The sequence below is a fragment of the Biomphalaria glabrata genome, chromosome 2 (assembly GCF_947242115.1).
Source record: "Biomphalaria glabrata chromosome 2, xgBioGlab47.1, whole genome shotgun sequence".
Classification (NCBI taxonomy): Eukaryota; Metazoa; Mollusca; class Gastropoda; family Planorbidae; genus Biomphalaria; species Biomphalaria glabrata.
This window is the reverse complement of record NC_074712.1, coordinates 56,089,363-56,111,643: the sequence shown is the minus strand read 5'-3', so window position 1 is coordinate 56,111,643 and position 22,281 is coordinate 56,089,363. Positions and strand designations below refer to the sequence as shown.

Genomic DNA, 22,281 nt, shown 5'->3' with positions numbered 1-22,281 from the left:
ACTCCACCATACGCCCCACGTACTGTCTTTCCTGTTTCATCCATGGTTTAAAAATTTCCTGCGGTCCAAGTTCCGGTGTTGAGGATCCCGTTTGACAAAAGATTTGTGTGTACTTTCCTGTCGACCTTTACCACCCGGTATTATTTGAGATGAATGGCCGTCTTTTAGGACAAAGTTTTTGTGTGTGTGTGACGATATATTTGAGGTTTTTGAAATAGTTACATTTTGGGAATGTTGTTGCTAGCCTTAAACCCAATCCACAAACCTGTAAAGAGACTTGGGTCATGCAAACGGAACCTTAACTGAAGATTGGAAATCATAACATCACAAAAAATATGTAACATTGTTCATTTGTCTGAGCCAGAGAAATTATAAAATACTAGTCGACCGGCGGCGTAGCATACGCGTAGCATACGCCGCTATTTTGCAGGGCCGGCCTTAGGCCACTGCAACCTATGCGACCGGAGTGGGCCCCGCACTTTCATAGGACCCGCACTAATTCAAGGTGTATAAATTATTAATTTAAACCATTTTATAACTTAACAGATTTCCCGCGTCCTCCTGTCGATTAACCAGGAGCTTCTGGAAATCTCTCGAAATTGCAAAATATACGAAAAAGTCCTTAAAATATATGGAAATATATATATACAAAAATTGTCATTTCGGGGTGTCATTCAATATGGTAAACTCCAATCCTACGCGCGATAAATAAAAACTGCATTATGCATTAGCCGTAATTGTGTAATCTGGTGAAAGAAGCTTCTCGTGCCTCAAACTAATCAAGAATTACTTGAGGTCAACAATTCTCAAAGATAGATTGAAACATTTGGTAATTCTTGCTATTGAGCGTGATCTATGTAGGAAACAGAATTATTATGATATACGCTATGACTTTGCTACACGCAAGGCTCGTAAAGTATTTCTGTACGTAGTAAAGAATGAATAAAATGCATAGACGAATTTATTTTCTAATACAAACTCTTACATTTCACAAATTATCCGCTTCCTTATCCAAACCTGGCCCCGCGAAATCTGTTTCGCATAGGGCCCCACAATGGTTAAGTTCAGCCCTGCTATTTAGTGAAGGGTGAATATACATAGTAGATTAGTTGTTCTCTTTCCATGACTTCTTGGTCACAATGGTTAAGTCAGGCGCTCCTATTTAGTGTTTGTAAAATGTTTGTTTGTAAAATGTTTTACATGTTTCGGATGTTCCTTCAGAGTTGAAGGACGAAGGGGGATGGGAGCGGGCAGGGTTTGATAAATCCAAACGACAGTCCAGCGCGCAAACCGCCATCCGTAGTGACTCCCACCCCCCTCTCTTGTTTTTTATTTCGTGGGGGGTAACTCTATCCGCAGAAATAAAAGAGTGATCTTTCCTTTACTTCTTCTTCTTGTCCATATTTTTCCTTTACTTCTTCGTCTCGTCCAAACTGTTGAGGGAAGAAGAGAATTATATATATAGATAGATGGAGAATTAGTCGTGCCATAGCTTATGCACAGTGTTAAAACGAGATGAAGCCTTGCATGTTTACCAATTTGAATGTATGGTACATAAGAAATCACGTCAGAATTTTGAACTACTGTGCCCCCTCAAGGCAATGACCTCTCAGTAAATATTGAATCTTACACTCGTGAAGCGAACTTGTCTTCCGTTGTGTGTTTTGGCCTGGGCAGGTACGTAAAAGTTTTCTTGGAATGAAATTGAAAGCTTTGAAAATTTAAATAAACACATGGATCGTGTTACACAGATGTGCTAGTTACTTTCGGGAGGAGGTCAGGGTCGAAGTGATGGAAATGTCAAGTTAACCTGTAGAGACATTTACTTGAGATGTCATTCAAATGTACCGTATAATCATTGCTAAAAACTAATGAATGTATCTCATCTAAATCTGGATTTGCGTAATCATGTGAAACGCTTGACTCATCCTTAATCTTCAGAATCGAAGACATTGCCATTATTATTATTATGTTATCTAAATAACAAGATACAATGTGCACCTTACTCTAACCATAATAACTAATAACATATGTAGTACTGATACACAACTCTGCAACGCTCACCCATTTACATCTCACGGGTGGTCAGTTAAATGGGGAGGAAGTCGACTGTAGGTAACGTCACGAGGTTAGTATCTACCAATTACTGATTTGTTTTCCTATGGCTAAATTATATTACTTGTATAGTTTGCAAAATGTGACATCTTGAACCAAAGAAAGGTATGTAATTATAGATACAACCTACAATCAAAGGGATGTGTCTCATTACATTGTGTGTGTGGGTTTTTTCTAGTCGATCGAATGCGTTTTCATTAAGTAACCCCCAATTTGATGACGTCTCTTTCTGATACTTTATTAGTGTCTGACAGAGTGGTAAGCTATCTTAGTGTCTGACACAGTGGTAATCTATCTTAGTGTCTAACACAGTGGTAAGCTATCTTAGTGTCTAACACAGTGGTAAGCTATCTTAGTGTCTGACACAGTGGTAAGCTATCTTAGTGTCTAACACAGTGGTAAGCTATCTTAGTGTCTAACACAGTGGTAAGCTATCTTAGTGTCTGACACAGTGGTAAGCTATCTTAGTGTCTAACACAGTGGTAAGCTATCTTAGTGTCTGACACAGTGGTAAGCTATCTTAGTGTCTGACACAGTGGTAAGCTATCTTAGTGTCTGACAGAGTGGTAAGCTATCTTAGTGTCTGACACAGTGGTAAGCTATCTTAGTGTCTGGCACAGTGGTAAGCTATCTTAGTGTCATGCACAGTGGTAAGCTATCTTAGTGTCTGACACAGTGGTAAGCTATCTTAGTGTCTGACAGAGTGGTAAACTATCTTAGTGTCTGACACAGTGGTAAGCTATCTTAGTGTCTGACACAGTGGTAAGCTATCTTAGTGTCTGACACAGTGGTAAGCTATCTCAGTGTCTGACAGAGAGGTAAGCTATCTTAGTGTCTGACACAGTGGTAATCTATCTTAGTGTCTAACACAGTGGTAAGCTATCTTAGTGTCTGACACAATGGTAAGCTATCTTAGTGTCTGACACAGTGGTAAGCTATCTTAGTATCTGACACAATGGTAAGCTATCTTAGTGTCTGACACAGTGGTAAGCTATCTTAGTGTCTGACACAGTGGTAAGCTATCTTAGTGTCTGACACAGTGGTAAGCTATCTTAGTGTCTAACACAGTGGTAAGCTATCTTAGTGTCTAACACAGTGGTAAGCTATCTTAGTGTCTGACACAGTGGTAAGCTATCTTAGTGTCTGACACAGTGGTAAGCTATCTTAGTGTCTGACACAGTGGTAAGCTATCTTAGTGTCTAACACAGTGGTAAGCTATCTTAGTGTCTAACACAGTGGTAAGCTATCTTAGTGTCTGACACAGTGGTAAGCTATCTTAGTGTCTAACACAGTGGTAAGCTATCTTAGTGTCTAACACAGTGGTAAGCTATCTTAGTGTCTAACACAGTGGTAAGCTATCTTAGTGTCTGACACAGTGGTAAGTTATCTTAGTGTCTGACAGAGTGGTAAGCTATCTTAGTGTCTGAAAAGTGGTAAGCTATCTTAGTGTCTGACACAGTAGTAAGCTATCTCAGTGTCTGACAGAGAGGTAAGCTATCTTAGTGTCTGACACAGTGGTAATCTATCTTAGTGTCTAACACAGTGGTAAGCTATCTTAGTGTCTGACACAGTGGTAAGCTATCTTAGTGTCTGACACAATGGTAAGCTATCTTAGTGTCTGACACAGTGGTAAGCTATCTTAGTGTCTGACACAGTGGTAAGCTATCTTAGTGTCTGACACAGTGGTAAGCTATCTTAGTGTCTAACACAGTGGTAAGCTATCTTAGTGTCTGACACAGTGGTAAGCTATCTTAGTGTCTGACACAGTGGTAAGCTATCTTAGTGTCTGACACAGTGGTAAGCTATCTTAGTGTCTAACACAGTGGTAAGCTATCTTAGTGTCTGACACAGTGGTAAGCTATCTTAGTGTCTAACACAGTGGTAAGCTATCTTAGTGTCTAACACAGTGGTAAGCTATCTTAGTGTCTAACACAGTGGTAAGCTATCTTAGTGTCTGACACAGTGGTAAGCTATCTTAGTGTCTGACACAGTGGTAAGTTATCTTAGTGTCTGACAGAGTGGTAAGCTATCTTAGTGTCTGACAGAGTGGTAAGCTATCTTAGTGTCTGACACAGTAGTAAGCTATCTTAGTGTCTGGCACAGTGGTAAGCTATCTTAGTGTCTGACACAGTGGTAATCTATCTTAGTGTCGTACAGAGAGGTAAGCTATCTTAGTGTCTAACACAGTGATAAGCTATCTTAGTGTCTAACACAGTGGTAAGCTATCTTAGTGTCGTACAGAGAGGTAAGCTATCTTAGTGTCTGACTAAAATGTGGGCGATTCACGTCTGACACATATAGGTCTAAATGACACATATAGGTCTAAATGACACATATAGGTCTAAATGACACATATAGGTCTATAAGTTTTACGTTCAGCAACATATCCCATTGACGGTAAATTATTAAAACAAAGTCGATATGAAAATTCAGGAGTTGTGTTTTTTTTCAGCGAATTTTCTGGTGATGTGGCAGGTCTGCAGAAGTACCGCCATCTGACAGTCCACAGAGGAGCTAGATAAGGATGTATTTATTCAGTGATGTGAACAGACTTTGCAAACATTTCTGCAAATTTTCTAAACCTTCGCATGTGAACCGACATGTCGCGACGAGTTTCTGATCATGAATTCTTTGAAAAAAATATGCGAAATTAAATTACATTGAATGTTTTATTGCACACACAGGCCTACACACAAAAATGCATACGAGCAGTGGCGTCACTAGGGAAGTGCGGGGGATGTGGATCGCATCTTATCTTATCTTATATAATACAGACGTTACTTCAAAAAAGAAGATGATTACGTCCTACGCGTCATGCATTTAGTCATGCATATTAACCAATGACTTAAATTCTGCCAAGTCACTGGTTTCCTGGCTAGCTCAGGCAACCCATTCCATGCTCTAATAATACTAGGGAAGAAGGAGAATTTGTACAAATTTGTCCTAGCAAATGGGACGAGGAATGTGCCTTTATCTTTGTGTCTTTCAGAGTATTTTATTAAATTTTGTTTTTGTATTTGAAGATTATGGTTCAGTGTTTTATGTATGATTGCTACTTTACTTTTGAGCCTTCTGTCCTGAAGGCTTTCTAAATTTAGTGATTTTACTAAAGGAGTTACTCTAGTCAAATGTAAATATTCGTTTGTTATGAATCTCACTGCTCTATTTTGTGTCTGTTCCAGTTTCTTAATGTTTTCTTGAGTTGAGGGGTCCCAAACGGAGGATGCATATTCTATTATTGGCCTAACCAATCATGCATCGAGTGACACCCACCAGGGAGTGATACCCGAGTAGACATATTACTGAATTTGAACCAAGTAGACAACATAGAAGATATAGTAGTACAAGAAAATGGAATCCAAAAACTATTAGCCAACACCAAACCAAATAAGCGTCTGGACCTGATGGTATTCCAGCTAGATTACTCAAAGAACTAAGTAATGAGCTAGCCCCAGTGTTCAAAATACTCTTTCAGGCTTCGCTTAAACAGGGCAGAGTACCAAAGGACTGGAAAGAAGCTAATGTCACCCCCCTATTTAAAAAAGGAGAAAAATCTGACCCAGGAAACTACAGACCAGTATCACTTATAAGCATCACATGTAAAATCCTAGAACACATAATATGTAGCAACATCATAAACCACTTAGACAAACATAATGTCCTCACACCATACCAACATGGCTTTAGAAAATATAGATCATGTGAAACACAACTAATAGGACTAATTGATGATTTTTCAAAAGGTTTAGATAATAGTGAACAAATAGATGCTATCTTACTAGATTTTTCTAAGGCTTTTGACAAAGTTATTCACCATAGTTTGCTTAAAAAATTAAAATATTTCGGCATTAATGGTCCACTGCATCAGTGGATTAAAGATTTTCTGATAGGGAGAGAACAAACTGTAATAATAAATGGCTCTAAATCAACACCGATAACAGTAAACTCATGTGTGCCTCAAGGAACAGTCTTGGGTCCACTACTATTTTTAATGTACATAAATGATTTACCAAATTACATTAGGAACAAAAGTCAGATTATTTGCAGACGATTGCATAATATATAGAACAATAAAAACAACACAAGACACAGATATTTTACAAAGAGAATTAGATGAATTACAGAAATGGGAATCAAATTGGAGCATGTCTTTCCACCCAGAAAAATGTCAGTTGTTAAGAGTAACAAAAAAAAACTAAAACAAATTAATTCCACTTATCTTATTCATGGCAAACCAGTAACACAGACTAAAAACGCAAAATACCTAGGTGTTATAATAAATGAAAACTGTCATGGAATCCACATATTGATGAAACTATAAAAAAAAAAAATCAAACAAAACATTAGGATTTATTAAAAGAAATTTCTATAAATCAAATAAGAACATAAAACTAAAATGTTATGTGAGCAGGTCAGGCAGGCTCGAGTGAGAGAGGACCTTTTCTCTGCTCAACATTAAATTATTACAGTAGGCAGATGTTAGCGCTACTGGGTGGGTTTCATCTGTGACACCTCAGTCTACGACCAAGGAGCTAGAGTCGCCTAAGCAACCAGACATACTAAACTAAACTAAATGAAAGCAAGAAGCAATAACGAAACTTTACTTCAAATTAAATAAAACAAAAAGATACTTTATTTACATAAAAAAATAAATCAATAATAAAAAATAATAAATACTCTAACACTACAACTGAACTCAGCAACTAACTAAAACCCTCTAAATCTACGCTACTACAAACACCAACAAACTAACCAAACCAACTATCTAACACAAACTGATCAAACCAACTAATGAACTATAGTATACTATCTAACTAAATCACTACAACTACTACACTAGACCTAGATCTACACAAACACACTACAATAAACTAGTCTAGATCTACAATATTCTACTATTACACTCATAACACTAACACTGAAACAAGAACATAATATATAACTTATAACTAAGTTTACTAAGCCACTAAGGCTACACTACAAAAACAAAATGACACTAGTCTAGATCTACAGCAACAGCTTAAAGCAGCAATAACCAGCAGCAGTATTACAGCAGAGTCATTGCAGCAGCTATAATTTATAGCAGTTTAAAACAGCAGTTAAAACAGCAGTAACAATAGCAAACTTACAGGCCATCCCAGGTACAGAATAATAAAATAATTAGACGACAGACCACAAAGTTCTTCAGCTGTCACACAGACAGATATGGTACTGACCACTGGTCAAATGTACACTCAATTGTTTTAAGACAGCATGTAGTACATCACTTTTATACTATCCCGCACTAACCTATATAAATATGCGGAAGTACAATTATAAAATCTGACACAAACCTATAAAAATAAAATATATAAAAACAGATCTAACCTATACAACAAAAATACATTGAAAAATAGCTAAAATTGCATATAAAACTAGCTCTGGGAGCGCAAGCTCACAGTTATTTAACCTTGGTTAAGCCAATAATAGAATATGCATCCTCCGTTTGGGACCCCTAAACTCAAGAAAACATTAAGAAACTGGAACAGACACAAAATAGAGCAGTGAGATTCATAACAAACGAATACTCACATTTGACTAGAGTAACAGCTTTAGTAAAATCACTAAATTTAGAAAGCCTTCTGGACAGAAGACTCAAAAGTAAAGTAGCAATTATACATAAAACACTGAACCATAATCTTCAAATACAAAAACAGAATTTAATAAAATACTCTGAAAGACATAAAGATAAAGGCACATTCCTCGTCCCATATGCTAGGACAAATTTGTACAAATACTCCTTCTTCCCTAGTGCTATTAGAGCATGGAATGGGTTGCCTGAGCTAGCCAGGAAAACCAGTGACTTGGCAGAATTTAAGTCATTGGTTAATATGCATGACTAAATGTATGACGCGTAGGACGTAATCATCTTCTTTTTTTAAGTAACGTCAGTATTATATAGGATAAGATAAGATAGAAAAAAAAATGCATTTTTGCAAAAGCAAGTAACTTTTATAAATATAATATGAGTGATAGCTATTGGAGCTAGATATCCAATTATTTTTCTTCGCATTTAAAGTGTACATTTAGATCTATATTTAATTAATGTATTTATTTATTTATTTCACTCTTACAAAATAGGGTTGAGCGCGAATATGTTTTTTTTTAATGTTCTATTTGCATCATAGCTATATAGAATATTCCATAGTTGAGTAGCATATCAATTAAATTTAAAAAAAAAAACATTTTTTTTCAAGAGTTTACACAATTAAATTATTAATTTTTTTTATGAACAAGTATAACCTAGTAATAAATTGAAATACCAACGTTAATGAATCTTAATTATTTTTTAAAATCATAAAAATCGTTCAAATAAATATGGCACAGTGAAATTGAACTAATCAAACTTTAATTATTAAAAAATTGAAAAATATTGGAGTTGTCAAAAATTTTATCTTTATGCTCTTTCATCTTTTGACTGCAACATATTTTGAACTAAGTTTCTAAACAATGTTTAGCTAGATTTCTTCAGTTGAGTGATGTTTAGTTAGGTTTCTTCGGATGAGTGATGTTTAGCTTGGTTTCTTAGATGAGTGATGTTTAACTGGGTATCTTCAGATGAGCTATGTTTAACTAGGTTTCTTCAGATGAGTTTTAAAAAAAAACGAACGATAGTTTTTGTCGGTCAATTTCTTTCAGGGGGATATTGATTTTTTGTTTGAAAGGTGGGGGGTTGACATCCTGAGCTAACGCACCGGGTGACAACGACCCTATTATAGTCACGCCACTGCATACATGACACAATTTTCTGTACATTTAGATGTGAGAATTTTAACTTCTTTTTGCACTAGGTCTAGATCATAGACATATAGTAGCTTCTTATATTTTGGACACCCCATCAAATTCTCCTTCAATGAACGGGTCGCTTTTTTTGTTTGTAATTCATTTGTTTTTATGTTTGGAGCAAAAATCAACGTTTCGGGACTGCGCATGTCCAATTTTAGATAAGTTCCGGTAATTTTGTTCCGTTTTTCCAAAGCAGATGACAGTTTTTTAGATTCTCGGTAACCATGTATGTAAAGCTGTTGTTTTAACCTCCCCCGGCAATTCATACCCATATAAGGGATGAAGGCTATATTATGAGCCTGTTTGATCGTAGGCTGATGGGCATATCAAAATAAGCTTCCAAACATCTTTAGAAAGACATTCCAATCACATTTATACCGTTAGCTGTTAAATAAAATTTAATAAGGGGGTGTACAACGAATAATAATGAATTTAGCTCATTCTCCTTTATTGGACACAGCAAAATCGTAATAAGAAATATTATTGGGATTAATAAATCTATGATTTTTTCAATGAATAAGCTTGACCTAGATCGAGATATCTATAATATATAATTTATGAATGAAAGAAAAAGTGCGGGCTGCTAATTTGAAGCCAGAGACCATGCCCACTGCAGGTGATCACTCCAGATGAGCTGGCAGTGAGGAGAAGTATACACTCAGCTTGTAGTGTCACAAACTATCCAACAGGCAGTGGAGGGAAGGGGGAGAGAGTCATGAAAAGAATTATAAGCATCTATGGGAGGGAGGGGGGTGTTAATGTGTCACAAAACGAACATCCAACTTATGACAACAAGAAGAGGGTCCTTGGATGGCAATTAAAAGAAAGACAGAGGAAATACATGTAGCCAATGTAGCCTAGTTGAAAATATCTTATTTATTAAATTATAATAATTAATTTATCGATATATAATCTATATAGATTTATTTCTGTCTGTTTCTACACATAGATTACATAGGTATATAAATAATAAACTATAAACGATATATATATATATATATATATATATATATATATATATATATATATATATTCTATATAGATCTATATTCTATAATATTATAGAGTTAGAGAGAGACAGAGAGAGAGAGTATATGAGGAAATAGACTATAAATACATATTGCAAAAGTGAATCTACTTCTTTTAATACAATCTAAAAAAAATTAAGTAACACAGATATAATTTATTAGCAATTACATAGTGGTGTACAATGACGGTGCTCACTGTCCAATTGAGGAGAAAGCCCAAAAACTGCGTTCAATATAGGAGCATGAAGTGACCCACTTTATTTTAAAATAAAATCTTGACTATGAGTGGTAATACAAAGGAATACAGCTATTTTTAAAGTCCTTTAGTTGCAGAATAAGAATCTGCTTTCAGTTTTTTTGTAAGTTAAACCGTCACCAAATAAAAAAATAAAATAAAAATTTGACCTAGTTCCCGTAAGTCGGTGTTCAGGTATAAGAATCTACTATATATTTATTAGGAAAGGCCCATCAGCGAAATGGCATATAAAGCGAACACCTCCCCGTAATATTTATCCATTCTTATTTATTTCAAAAGTAACTACAGAACTAATAAAATGGTATTACAAAGACTCCATTTTTCTACATTTCCCACATATTCACTTTCGTTTTCCCTCATACAATAAAGCATAGCTGAAGGTCAAAGTTGACATGTATGGAAATTTCATTCTCAAAACGTTTCCGGATAAACGAGAATAGGTCCGAACTTAAGGCGATTTTAAAGCACCAATGGACATTGGCCAAAAAAGATTTGCATATTGTACTTCTAAATAGGTGAGGAAATAGTTAACTATAATAGCTAAGGCTATTTATTCCGTTGACAAAAATATATTATGGAGTGTTCGCTCAAAATGACCTTTTTACCTGAAAACCTATTCAGCGAAAGCCCCTATACTAAGCTTTAAAAGCCATTTAATTATAACTTAATGACTGATTTAATCTGTTTTTCTTTTTGTCTTATCTATTGTTATTGTTTGTTAACTGAAATATTAAAATAATAGGCTTATTTTTAACCTTAACCCAATGTCTTCAATTTCGAAGATTACTCTATAAACAAAGCCCCATCGAAACCATTCTGGCGCGGTGTGGGGTAATAAGGGGTAATAATGTTTCATTGGGTAGATTGACCTACTTACACTCGCCCCTATAAAAACGTTAACGGATCGGTGTGGGATTTTAGTTATTGGGCCGTTAACGTCTTTCCGCTTTCGTGCCGGTGTGGGATTTCCCCAATCACGCCAGAATCAACATGATAAAATCTTTATTATAAAACAGTTAAAAGTATTATGATGTTTTTTTTATTTAATATAAATTATTTTAATTATAAATTTGGCTTTGTATCACTTTTTAAAGTAATATTATGATTTATTTATTTATCAATTAGGGTTCTATTGGTGAATTGCCCTAACTGGTCTGGTAAAGTTTTACCCTTGCCGGTCCAGTTCTGGAAATCCCCAAACAAAAAGGCATTTTTTTTCCCCCGCTGTACAAACTAAAAGAAAACATACAAACAAATGAAAATGAAAAAATAAAAAACACAGATGTTTAATTACATATAGAATCTTTAACCTCAGGAGAACATCTTGGATCTATAATAGATCTAGATAAAAAAAAATATCTAGATCTACATTTTTCATTTTATGCAGATTTTTTTCGACCAATGAAAAAGAAGTATTCTATTTAGACCTACGTTCTTTTGTTTTAAGCGCGCAAACAAAATAATTAATGAAATCTCGTCCCAGCACTTAATTGTCTTATTGTTTCGGAATACATCGCGCCGATCACATATCTCCTCGTATTTAATAGCGCTTATACCTAGACAATAGATCTAGACTTTTTTTTACTCAACTTGTGTGTAAAGTACAGGTAAGCCAGTTGCAAAGGCCGAAATATCTTTTAATTTCTTGTAAATATGCCTCACACCAACATTTTATGCAAATTAAATTAGTAATTTAAAGTAAAATAGATTAGTAGGATCTAGCTAGATCTAATTAAATTCAAATCTTTTCTATTCTCGATCTAGATCTAGAATTGTGCCTGAGTTAATTTTAAAATATCTAAGATTTTTCTAGACCTAGATTTTTTAATTATAAGTATTATGGCGATTATTATTTAAATTCAAATTAATGGTCTTGATTGTTTATAATTATCTAGATCTAATAAAAATCTAATCTAGATTCTAGATGTATATTTATAATATTATAGTCTATAGAATAGAATCATCACGTGTTGTGAAGTAGATCTAAATGTAATAAAATGATTTATTGATTCTAGAATCTATATACGCCTAGATCAATTATAAAAAAAAAATAATCTAATAAAATTAGATCTAAAAAATATAATTCAAATAAAGTATTTAATAAATAAATTTCTAATCTAGATTTAGATCTAGTTGTGAAATAAACGTTACTTTGGAACTTGATTTAGTGAAATTTAGTCTAAGATTATCTAGAGCAGTGGTTCCCAAACTTTTTTGTCTCGTAGACCCCTTGCCATGTTTTCTGATTTTCGGTAGACCCCCTGCTTAACTTATATTGCATTTTTGCACATTCATAAACTAATTTTTTAAACTAATTTCTAACTGCAGTGTACAAACAGTATTACAAACTAATTAATTAGCCTTATGTATTATTGTAAAAGTTCGCAAAGAGCTGTTTCTCGTGTATTTCTTGAGCTTTCACATTTGGCTCAAATATTAGTCCTGCGGAGCTGTATTCACTAACAGGAGAAGAGGCAAAGGCGAGTTGCTGGCGCCTAAAAAAGTAAGCTTCGGGCAGGAGGGACTCATTAGCCTTGGCTTGCAGCCCACCTAGCCGAAGGCAAATAGAATTCAAACCTCTGCTGCTTTGCAGCTATACACCTAAACATGGGATAGGTTTCGTGGGTCAGCCCTGGGGAAAAATATGGAGCTGAAGACCATTAGGTAGTTTGCAGCTTTAATGCTCATCCCACCGATGTGCCCTTGAACTGTAGTGTTACTCAAAGAAATTCGTTTCATAATATCAGATGAAGGTTTGTGTAAAACAGTTTTTAAAACTACTTCAAGGACTGGTAAAATCAATGTTTTGTCTACAGTGTTTTCCGTATTTGGCTATAGGTATAGAGATCTTGTAAGACGCTCACAAACCACCATCTTTTCTATATGATGTTGAAGAAAGATTTTGTGGATCTATTCTGACATTTTTTTCTCACTTTTCTCTTTTTATCAGGGTGGCACCGTCTCAAATAATGCTCAAGTTTAATTGATTTCATATAAAGACTCTTATTATAGACAACCGATTATTTAACAAGGAAATAAATAATCAACGCTTTAAAATCAAGATTTCTTTTTGTTAAATATTAGTTACATGTAGACAAAATTAACTATTTAGATTAGTATTTTAATTATATATGACTATTTTACTTTTGAATTTACGATAATACATTAAATATATATAACTAAGGTACAAATCATTTATAAGTGTTTGAAATAGTTACATTAATGGGGTGTGAAAATTAAAGTCATAGACCCCCATGGATAGCTCATAGACCCCCAATTTACTTTTTCACTTTCGTAGACCCCTTGGAAGTCTTCGTAGACCCCAGGGGGTCTATATAGACCACTTTGGGAATCACTGATCTAGAGCCTATTATATATCTAGATTATTCTAGATCTAGATTCAAGATCTTGATTGAGTTAATCTAGTCACTCAGTTCTTGAAATGTCTAGATGTAGATTTAAATTATAATATAGGTTATAGTTCTAGTTCTAGACTCTTTAATATAGAATAATATAGAATATTCTATAGATTGAAACTAGATTAGATCTATCATCTAGTTCTAGTTTGTTTGGTTTTTTTTTTTTTTTTTTTGGTAATACCACTTTAAGTTAAAGAGCTAGGCTACTCAAAAATTTTCACTAACATAAATAAAATAAAAATTGTCTAGACTTAAACTTCTAAAATGCTCACTAAAAAAAGTAAAACAAACTGCTCCTATTGGACTAAACGTCGAAAAATCCAGACAGAAGTTGACTCTCTATTACAAGTTAGACAAAATCGAACTGTCCAGAATTATGTTCAACCAAATTATAGGTCTAATTTATCACCAGAGTCTGTCATTCCTATTATTCCTAATAACATAGACATAGTTGATGACCAATCACAATCTCCTGATATAGCACCTTTGATAGATTTAAATTTTTCATTTGAATCAAATGACAATAATGCAAGAAATGTTTCTGCAAATATGCCTAGTTTAGATAGTGATGATCCTGAGAATATTTCTTTTAGTTTTTGCGAAAGCAATGAAAATGGGTCTATGATTGATTTTGATTCTATTTATAATTCATCGGAGTCAGAAGATGATTCAGATTGTAATGATGATTTTAAATTAGTCCTCAAAATGTGGGCGTTAAATAATCAAATAACTCACAATGCTTTAAAAGACTTGCTTTTGGTTTTGAGAAGGTTTACCCATTTTGACTTACCTATAGATCCTCGTACCTTGCTGGGTACAAAAGTAGTAGAAGGCATAAAAGAAAAAACAGGTGGGCTTTATTATCACTTTGGTGTTAGCTATGGCCTAAATCAGCTTTTAAAAGAAAATCCTGAACTAATGGCTTCAAATACAGTTTATCTCCAAATAAATATTGATGGTTTGCCATTGTTTAAGAGTAATTCTTTGCAGTTGTGGCCAATTTTAGGTTTGATTTTGCAGTCTAATGCTCCATATACAGAGCCATTTGTCATAGGTGTATTTTCTGGGAATCAAAAACCAACTGATGTTAATGAGTTTTTAAAAGAATTTGTAGATTAAATGATAGTTTTATCAAAAGATGGTTTAAATTTTAATGGGCACCATTTAAATGTTACAATAAAAAAACTTTATTTGTGACACTCCTGCTCGCTCTTTTGTTAAATGTGTTAAATCTCACAATGGTTACTCTGGTTGTGACAAATGTATTACAGAGGGTACATACATGGAAGGTAGGATGACCTTTCCTGATTTAAAAGCATCCCTCAGAAATGATGTTATGTTTGATGAAAAGCTTGATGAAGAGCATCATAGGGGTGATTCTATTCTTTCTTCTTTAGGATTAGGTATGGTTTCAGCTTTTCCATTAGATTACATGCATTTGATATGTCTTGGTATTATGAAAAAATTGCTTTCATACTGGACAAAAGGGCCACTTAATGTTCGAATAGGGCGTCAGATAAAATGTGCAATAGATGCATCATTATTGTCTTTTGTACCTTATATATACCAAAAGAATTTTCGCGAAAGCCAAGGTCCTTGGTAGAATTAGATAGGTGGAAGGCAACTGAGTTAAGATTGTTTTTATTGTATACTGGACCTGTTATTGTTGTAAATTCTTTATCAGAAGAAGTTGTGCACAATTTTTTATTATTTTCTTCAGCAATACATATTCTAGTAAGTCCATCGCTCTGTCAGAAATATGCTGATTATGCTCAACAACTTTTAGTATCATTTATCAGTCATTCTTCTAATCTTTATGGTCCATCATCAGTTGTTTATAATATGCATGCTGTTATTCATTTACCAGAAGATGTAAAGCGTTTTGGTTCACTAGATAATTTTTCCGCCTTTCCATTTGAAAACTTTTTTGGCAGGTTAAAACGATTAATTAGAAAACCAAGTTTCCCACTTTCTCAGTTAGTTACTAGATTGTTGGAATTAAAGCATATGCCACATTTTCCTAAATTTGAAACCCCTAGTTTGCATCAGAAATTTGGTCTTAAAAAGGAACATTCTAATGGCCCATTAGTTGCTGGAGAGATGTGTGTTTCCTGTTCTCAGTTTAAACAAGCAACTATCAATAATATTTTGATTGGTATAGGTTTAGCTGACTCTTGTGTACAGATTGAAAAAAAAGTTGTATTAATAAAAAATATAATTTTACATGCAAATAAAGTATATGTAATTTATCAATTTTTTTCAAGCTGTAAAAGTTTTTTCTTATATCCATTAGAATCTTCTCTATTGGATATTTTGGTTGTTTCTGATGTTGACAAACATCTTAATATAGCTAGTGCAGAATCCATAACTTGCAAATATGTAAGACTACCATATCAAAATAAACATGTAGTTTTTCCGTTAAGGCACACTTTGTGCAAATAGAATCAGCATCATGTCAATCATGTCTGATCTGGTAGGCCGTTATAGATCTATAATACTAATAGTAAAAGTTTCATTAAAGAAATAAATTCATACTTCTTGGCTAAATTGTTAGTCTTAAAAACACCTACAATATGCTTCAGAAGGAAATTAATGTAATTTTTTAAGTTTTTGACAGTCAAAATATGTAACTTAAATAATTCTTCTCTGGGTTGCTAATAAATTCTAGACATAAAAAATAATTACACATAGGTATTTTAACTAATAAATTTGTAAACTGAATTTTATGGGTTATGTGGGTACAATAAAGTAAAAATCAATATTATAATATAATCTAATATTTCTTAAGATGTATATATAGAATATTTACATTTTATGTAGAAATAAATTAAGCTAGGAGCAGAAAATGTATGTTGTAACTATACATATTATTAAACACTAATTTAATTATTGTCTAGAATGTGGGCTGTGGCTATTTTCAATGAAACTGAAGAAGTTGAGGCTGTACCCATTGTCTGGCTGTCACCATGCCAGACCATTGTGTCATGGCCACCTTTCAAGGCTACAAAGGTTTTGAAATGCATGAAAGAGCAGCAGCCAGCTGACAAAACATGGCTTACCTATCAAGTTAGGATCCTTAGACGCTATGGTAATTATTTAAACGTGTTTTAACTAAGGAACACATTTTATATCAAAGAAATTAAATCTATAGTTTTTAATTACTCAATATTCTAGCATTGATGTTTGTTAGATCTTAAAGGTGAATTTTTTTTTCAGAAAACTTTGAGGAAGCCAAAAAAGGGTCCATTTTGGCACAGGAGACCTCCGACTTAAATGAGGATATTTCTCTTCTACCCTTAGGCAGAGGAGCACGTATGTAAGTTTTTTTTCAAGTTGTATGACATTTTAATTTTTTTAAAAATTATTTGCAGTAATTTTGTTTTATATAGCCAATATATTTTATATATTCGTGTGTGTAAATGTATGTATTCAATTTGTTCCAGGACAAAAAAGAGGACTTTCTCAAGTTCAGAGGAAGAAATTCAGCCATTCAAAAAAATGGCTGAGAAAGCTGTCACACAACTACCGGTACCACCAAAGGTTCCCAAAGATTTAGCGTCAGGCGAATCGAGACTTGAAAATGGTTAGTTGTTTTTTTTTATCATTTAATGAATTTATGTTATAGTTGAGGTGTTAGAACTTCATTTCTTATTTTTAAAATGTATTTTCTTTTTCAGAATCAACAATCAATATCTTAAAAACCCTGGTAGAGGTTAAGCACCAGGTGATATCACTCTCTCAACAAGTGGTTGGGTTAGCTGACACTGTCCAGCAACTCAAAGATGTAATTGCACAGCAGGCGAGGGTGATAGCATCACTACAACCTCCACCAGCGGAAGAAAGTTTTGATGTGAACCTGCCCCTTTCTAGCCTGGAAGAATTTGACATTCATGAAGAAAAGTTGTCTGATGATATATATAGAAAGTTTTTGGTAGGTAAATCATTTGATTGTCTATTTATAAATGCTAATGAACTAAACTGATAGCCTTTTTGTATAACTTTGAAAAAATTTTGTAGTTGGTTAGTTTACATATTCATAAATGCTAGTTGAATGTACTGTTTTTTTTTTGTTTTTTTTAAATAACTGGTTTAAAAAATGCTTTTGCAGATAGCAAAATTGTCACATTTTGGTGGCATACATTTAAAGCATACCATTAAAAAAATATTGGACTATATGATGACAACAACACTGCAATGTCAATTCAATTGGGCTGGTAAACCAGGCTGGAAAGGGAATGGAGTGGCTAGAAGAGGATTTCAACATTGCCAACTTTGTTTAGTAATTGCAGGTCAGTGTAATATACTGTCCTTTATTTTGTCAGTTTATTTGAAAATGTGATGACACTTGTAAAGAATTTTTTGTTTATTTTCAACATAAATATTATTTTAGTTTACAATTTAAACATTTTATTTGTAAAGTTAATACCTGTATCTCATTAGTGGTAGAAATTAAATGTCATTTTCTCCACATAAAATAGCTGATGACATTCTCTGGGTGGAATCATCATCTTGAGTTCCTTGTGGAACATAGGGCCTCAGTAAAAACACACCACTCTTGATTGTCTCTTGCTAGTTTTTTTAAAGGCTCTTTCCTGTCCTATCGGCTTTATCTTGTATACTGCGTCACCATGTTCTTTTTGGTCTTCCTCTATGTCTTGTTCCCTAGTTGTTCCACTGCAAGGCCTGTCTAGCTCTGTTGTAGGTATTTTTTCTAGGGTGTGACCAATTTTGTCAAATAAAATTTAACTTCTTTAGATTACTATATTATATTATTAGATTTATTGACGCTTTAGCTTTAAATTTCCTTGTAAATTCCTTTTTGTGAGTAAATGTATATATGCAAAAAAAAATATTATCCTAATCTTTTTTTTTTTTCAGATGCTGTTGGAGAGATGGTCTGGCATGGCGACAGCCAGGCAATGGGTACAGCCTCAACTTCTTCTGTTTCATTGAAATTAGCCACAGCCCACATTCTAGACAATTATTAAATTAGTGTTTAATAAATATGTATGGTTACAACATTCGTTTTCTGCTCCTAGCCTAATTTTTTAAATGACTTTTTTCAACTTTTATAATTAAATTAATTTTTTAAATTTTTACTTTCTGTTTTGTAAAAATAATTATTACTTTTTTATATGTATAAATATTTTTATTTTTGTGCAAAACATTTTTTTTATTCAGTTATTAAAATTTTAGATTTTCTTTCTTTTTTTTTTGTACATTTATATTTTATTGTATCCTTGATGATTGTAAGCTTTAAAGCTTTTTTTTAAACTTTATTTTTATTGTCTTAAATTAGAGGTTATGTTCATTAAGCACACTGATATAGGTTTATTTCTATTTTATTATATTAAATACCATTTTTGTTTGTGTCCAAAGTTTTTTTTTCTCCTGTATTTTTTTTTTTAAATCTCAGTCAAAATTTCTAATTTAATAGTTTGATGAAAATAGTAGTTTTTCTTAAATGAGACATAACTTTTAACATTACATTTTTTTTGTCTATTTTACAGTTATTTTTGTGTCTCACATACATTTAAATTTTTTTTTTCACTGTTTAATTAAATTTTGTATTAGCTTTATTAAGTTCAAATTTTATAACAAGTTTTATCTGATTCTGGCGTCATCATTTTTAATAATAAATAAATCCTTAAAATGAATTATATTTTATTTTTTATTTCATTTTTATACTTGGTATGAGTGTGAAATACATCAATTCAACCTGTGTTTAGAAAATATATAAAAAAAAAAATTAACACTACATTGTATGTTTTATAAATGTGCATCAGGACACCTAATAAAACCTTAATTTTAATTACTATTTAATAATTAAAAGTATGGAACAAGTGTTATAAGTGCAGTAAAGCATCAAAGTTTATCCCTAACTAAACCATAGGGTCTAATACCAATAATGGCACAATAAGGGTTATCCCCAATTGAGCCCTAATAAATATTTCAATTACTAAACCATTAGGGCCAGCATCGGCATGAAATGGGCCCAATAAGGGTTATCCCCAATGGAGCCTTAATGAATATTTCATTTACTAAACCATTGGGTCCAGTATCGGAACGACATTGGCATAGTAAGGGTTATCCCTAATTGAGTCCTAATAAATATTTCAGTTACTAAACCATTGGGGCTAGTAACGGGGTCATAACGGTATAATTAACGTTTTCCCATAATTAAACCCCAATGAAAATCTCAGTTACTAAACCATTGGGGCTAGTATGGGCTTGATTAGGGCGCGATTCTGGAAATCCCCAATGAATCCGGAAGTGGGTTTACCCATTCTGGACCGATATTGGCACGATTAGGGTTGCCCGTATTGGTCCCTTATGGGGACCTAATGACGCCAATGTGCAAACGGTATGCGCGCCCATTAGGGCACGATTTGGGCTATTTAGAGCAAAGGGGGATAACCCTAATTAAAACTGATACTGGGCCGTAATGGGCATGTTTATAAGGATATGAGTGCATTACGTGTTTCACATGACTACGACCAGCATATTTTCCCGCATTTTCTTTCCGTCTAAAATATTTGACTCGCAGCTCTCCAACAGTCTCTCAGATGTCATATGCTGGCAGTTACTTTCCTCTGTGGCAGTGAGGGTGAAATGACGCTTCAATTGATCTTAACAGCGCTTAGGCCTATACAGCTTATACGGGGGTGGGGGAGGGTGACCTCTGTTTTGCCGTCCTCCTTTTTTTAACTGGCTGGTTAACCTCTTGTTACTAATTAATGATATTAATATGTGTATAAATGTTTAAAAGATCAGAATTCATTTTCACAGGGTTCCCCCACCATTCTGATATAAGGATTTCAGGAGATTTCCAAGAGTTTTCCAGGAGAAAATATTCGATCTCAGGAGCGGGAAAAAATGCGAACTATATACTTAGAAATAAATATAAGAATTATCATATAATATACATGTATAAAATTACAAGATCTCTCCTGAGCCTTTCGTCTCCATGCCCCAAACGCAAGCTGTTGTAGATCTGCCTCCCATACATCATCAATTCATCGCATTCGGGATCTGCCTTTGGGTCAATCAGCGCGCGTGTGTGTATGTGTGTGGGGGGGGGGAGAGATCGAGTTGATGGTGATTAAGTGCACTGAACATGTGTTCTTAAAAAAAAATAGTCGCAGTAACAAGAGTTTATTAAATGGAGAGTAAAACGACGTGGACTAGCCTATTGTCCTATAGGGATATAGGGAGGAGGCGAGATTGAATTTTGTAGTTTCTTTCTTTTAAAAATATTTGATCGCAAGTTTCGTAGGCTATATATAGACATCAGTTCCAAGCAGAGAAAGGAGATGTGGAGCACAAGAAAAGTGAAAAAAAAATTAGGCCTAATGCCTAATTTCCTATATTTTAACATGCTATTTCGCTATTTTTTACGGCCTTTCGCTCATTATGACTCCCGCGAAAATTGCGTTCGCTGATTAGGCCCGACCCCTACCGTAAGTTGACTTGAATTATAAATTTAATAGCTGATTTGGAAAAAAGAGTCAAATTTAGTTTTATCGCCCAATAGCTGAGGATTCCGCAGATGTTTTCATTTTTTTAATATGTTTAACCTTTGCGGAGTTATAAATTGTAAACTAAAAACTGGCACAAAAGCGTTCGCCATTGGTCCTTTCCCATAGACTCTATATAGTCTGATTTATTTATTTTTTACGGAAATGACGAGTCCAACGAAATTTCAGCATTTCATTTTCAGTAAATTTCATGAAAATTCCCATCACAGATTTTTAAAAATTAAATTTGTAAAAATTTCATTTAATTTAAAATCTAAATTATGATGTTCGTGTTGTGTTGATCTATCTATACAGATCTAGATTTATATGTAGATTATAGACTATAGATCTATATCTTGATCTAGATCTATCATGGGCGTAGCCAGGATTGTTTTTCGGGGGGGGGGGGGGGTTTGGGCCCCTCGACCCCCCCCCCCCCGCGAAAAACAAATTATATGTATTTATGTGTGTGTGTGTGTGTGTACATAATCTTTATTACATTCTGACCCTTCATTCTTTCGGAAGACGTTTATTGTGCCCTAGAATAGGTTCTTCCATGAGTTAGTGAAAAAATTGTAGATTCCCCGACATTACCAGCAAAAGGGTCTGGGGGAGCGCTAGGAGCTCCCCAGCGCGGGGCGAAGCCCCGCCGCAAAGCACTATTTCTGATATTGAAAACCAACAAAATGCATATTCTGAGGTATCTACAGTGCATTTTCCTGCTATTAAAAAGTTCTATTTCAAAAACCTAATGTGCTATTCTTACTGACTTAGGCCCTCCCTCGTCGTTCGGCGCATTTGCCATCAAGCTGTTTCCATAAAATTGTGGACTCCCCGCCACTAATAGCAAGGGGGTCTGGGGGAGCGCCAGGAGCTCCCCAGCGCGGGGCGAAGCCCCGCCGCCAATCACTATTTCTGGTATTGAAAGCCAACAAAATGCATATTCTGAGGTATCTACAGTCCATTTTAATGCTATTAAAAAGTTTTATTTCAAAAACCTAATGTGCTATTCTTACTGACTTAGACCCTCCCACGCCGTTCGGAGCATTTGCCATCAAGCAGTTTCCATAAAAATCTGTCACTGGTAATGTTTGAAGCCTCTTCCCACCTACCATGAGGAC

At 34.2% G+C, this 22,281-nt stretch overlaps 1 protein-coding gene across 2 annotated transcripts; it reads left to right on the top strand.

Annotated features, from left to right (window-relative positions):
• The first annotated feature begins 15,974 nt into the window (after positions 1-15,974).
• LOC129924776 (uncharacterized) lies at positions 15,975-18,740 on the top strand. Of its 2 annotated transcripts, XM_056021534.1 has the most exons (7): positions 15,975-16,116; positions 16,541-16,731; positions 16,860-16,959; positions 17,087-17,226; positions 17,321-17,574; positions 17,752-17,932; positions 18,522-18,740. In XM_056021534.1, exons 2-7 carry the CDS (start codon positions 16,542-16,544, stop codon positions 18,629-18,631), a joined length of 975 nt encoding a protein of 324 aa, XP_055877509.1. In that variant the 5' UTR covers positions 15,975-16,116; position 16,541; the 3' UTR covers positions 18,632-18,740. The 2 variants fall into 2 exon arrangements, with proteins under 2 accessions (XP_055877509.1, XP_055877507.1); XM_056021532.1 differs by lacking the exon at positions 15,975-16,116 and having other exon boundaries at positions 16,535-16,731.
• The last annotated feature ends 3,541 nt before the right edge of the window (positions 18,741-22,281 follow it).